General features: G+C 32.0%; 1 protein-coding gene across 1 annotated transcript; it reads left to right on the top strand.

Annotated features, from left to right (window-relative positions):
• Window positions 1-696: 696 nt before the first annotated feature.
• Window positions 697-1955, top strand: LOC106758471. Its single transcript, XM_014641390.1, has 2 exons — window positions 697-1263; window positions 1428-1955. Exons 1-2 carry the CDS (start codon window positions 697-699, stop codon window positions 1953-1955), a joined length of 1095 nt encoding a protein of 364 aa, XP_014496876.1.
• Window positions 1956-2741: the final 786 nt, after the last annotated feature.

Genomic DNA, 2741 nt, shown 5'->3' on the forward strand with positions numbered 1-2741 from the left:
ACTTCCAGTTGTTTTGACGTGGTTTGATTATCTATCAAAGCAACATCATATCATTTGAAGTGTAATGGGTTGACCATGGTTGTGGATATGTCTGCTATGCCAAGCTCAATCATCCATTTAAGACTCATTGCATCTATATATTATTGTTGGAATTCCCTCTTTAATTACAGTTAAATTTATATAGCAGTTTTATTGTCATGGTTAATTGAAGTATCATATAAATTCTAAATTATAATAACAGTTAAACCTATAATCATTGTAAACATTTCAAATGATAACAGACTGAATCAAAACTATTGGAATTTTGTGACTCAAACAACATGTGATTAAAAGAGTCAAAGTTGTTAAATAAAAATATATTCATATTCTATTTTTTATGAGAATTTTAGACATTATTTAAATTGATTAGTTTAGCATATATCTTTTAGAAGTCAGTTACAAATTATGTAGTATAAATATTTATACTTATATTCAATAAAAAATATCAGTTTTTGTTTCATTCTTTTGCCTCTTATACGTTAAAACCTAACAATTGGTATCAAGAGCAAAAAGGATCTTAGGGGATCTGTGATATAACCCATAAACTCCTATAACCACAAAATAGTCACCATACATAAAATGGAATCTCAAACCTCGTTTACTACTGTTTCTATACCTGTATTTGATGGACAAAACTATCAAATGTGGACGGTCAAAATGGAAGCATATCTAGATGCTAACGATGTATGGGAAGCGGTAGAACAAGACTACAAAGTGGCTCCCTTACCAGATAATCCTACGATTGCTCAAATGAAAAATCACAAAGAAAGTAGGCTTCGAAAGTCCAAAGCCAAATCAATTTTGTTCACAACGGTATCTCCAGTCATTTTCAACAAAATAATGACATTGAAAATGGCACATGAAATCTGGAAGTTTTTGAAGGAAGAGTATGAAGGCAATGAGAGAGTCAAAGGAATGCAAGCTTTGAATCTAGTTCGAGAACTTGAGATGCAGAGGATGAAAGATTCAGAGACAATTAAAGATTATGCGGACAAGCTTCTCAGCATTGCAAACAAAATATGTCTTCTAGGCACTGAGATTCCTGATTCTCGAATTGTTCAAAAAATACTTGCAACAATTCTAGAAATATATGAAGCCACATTGATTTCCTTGGAGAACTCAAAAGATCTCTCTACTATTATCTTGGCAGAACTTTTGGCAGCACTTCAGGCTCCAGAACAAAGAAGACTCATGAGAGAAAATGGTCATATTGAAGGGGCTTTGGTAGCTAAATTGCTGAAAAAAAGGTCAGGAAGTTTCAACCACAAAAGTTATAAGAAATCCTTTAATGTTTTTTCATCATGTCTTTTTTGTAAAAAAAATAATCATCCACATACAAAAGTGTTGGTGGAGGCCAGATGTGAAATGCCATAAATGTGGACAATTAGGACATGTGGAGAAAATATGCAAGTCATCAGAAAAACAAGAGAATGTACAAGCAAGAAGAAGAACTTTTTGTTGTTTCTTGCTTTGCTACTGCAAGATCAACAGAAAGTTGGCTAATTGATAGTGGTTGGATGAACCACATGACGTATGATAAAAAATTATTCAAAGATCTTGATGCAACCTACAACACAAATGTTAGAATTGGAAACGGGGCAAAAATAGTAGTGAAGGGTAAAGGAACCATCACGATCAAAGGTTGCACAAGTTTGAAATTAATTACTGATATTCTATATGTTCTTGAAATTGACCAAAATTTGTTGAGTGTTGGCCAACTTCTAGAGAAAGACTATAAAGTTCTATTTGGAGATAAAAGCTGCATGATTAAATTTTCAGATAATAAAGAATTATTCAGAGTTCAAATGAAAGGCAAGAGCTTTGCTTTGAATTTGATTGATGAAGAGCGGTTTGCTTTGCACAAGATTGAAGATAAAATGCAAGTACATGGGATGCCTGAATTGGAAGACAAATAATCCGTATGTGCAACTATGCAATAAGCTGCAGGATGTCAGAGGACCTAAAAGAATACCATCTCTGAATGGCAAGAAAGTAAAGCTAGTGGGAGTTAAAGTTGGTGGAAGTCAAATTAAACCAGAAAAATTGGAAGAAGAAAAGCATCCTAAGACAACTCTTCCCAAAACAAAAGCTGAAAATGCGGAGCAATAAGGCAATACTGAAAAGGTGAAAGATGTTGACAACTTAGAGTTAGACGCAGTTCTTGAAAAGATAAAGAAACCAGAAGTGATCAAGACTTCCAAAAGTTGAGGAACTTCAGATGATACGGACAAGGATAAAAAGACTTAAAGTATGCTGACTTTGAGTCAAAGAGGAGTATTGAAATTTTGTGACTCAAACCGCATATGATTGAAAGAGTCAATGTTAAATAAAAATATATTCATATTCTAATTTTTAGAAGGATTTTAGGCATTATTTAAATTAATTAGTTTAGCATATATACTTTAAAAAACAATTACAAATTATGTAGTATAAATATTTATGTTTATGCTCAATAAAAAATATCAGTTTCCATTTCATTTTTTTGTCTCTTATTCGTTAAAACCTAACAAAAACTAATCGACCAGACAAAACCATTGTTCTAATGGCTTAATAAAGGCTTAAAAAACTTTATTTTTTTTTCATGAATTCAATAATGACTTATAAGATCATCCTATTTTGCATAACACTCCCTCTTTATCAACCTAAAGCTTAAATAGAAATAACGATTATTAAGTTTTACCCATTGTCAATGTGACGAGAAT

Source organism: Vigna radiata, chromosome 4 (genome assembly GCF_000741045.1).
Source record: "Vigna radiata var. radiata cultivar VC1973A chromosome 4, Vradiata_ver6, whole genome shotgun sequence".
Taxonomy (NCBI): domain Eukaryota; kingdom Viridiplantae; phylum Streptophyta; class Magnoliopsida; order Fabales; family Fabaceae; genus Vigna; species Vigna radiata.

What these genes read in the sequence shown, in the direction of transcription:
- LOC106758471 (XM_014641390.1), top strand. Translation starts at nt 697, where the DNA reads ATGGAAGCATATCTAGATGCTAACGATGTATGGGAAGCGGTAGAACAA. An exon ending in GTCATATTGAAGGGGCTTTG is followed by an intron (nt 1,264 to 1,427) that starts GTAGCTAAATTG and finishes GTGGACAATTAG; the next exon opens with GACATGTGGAGAAAATATGC.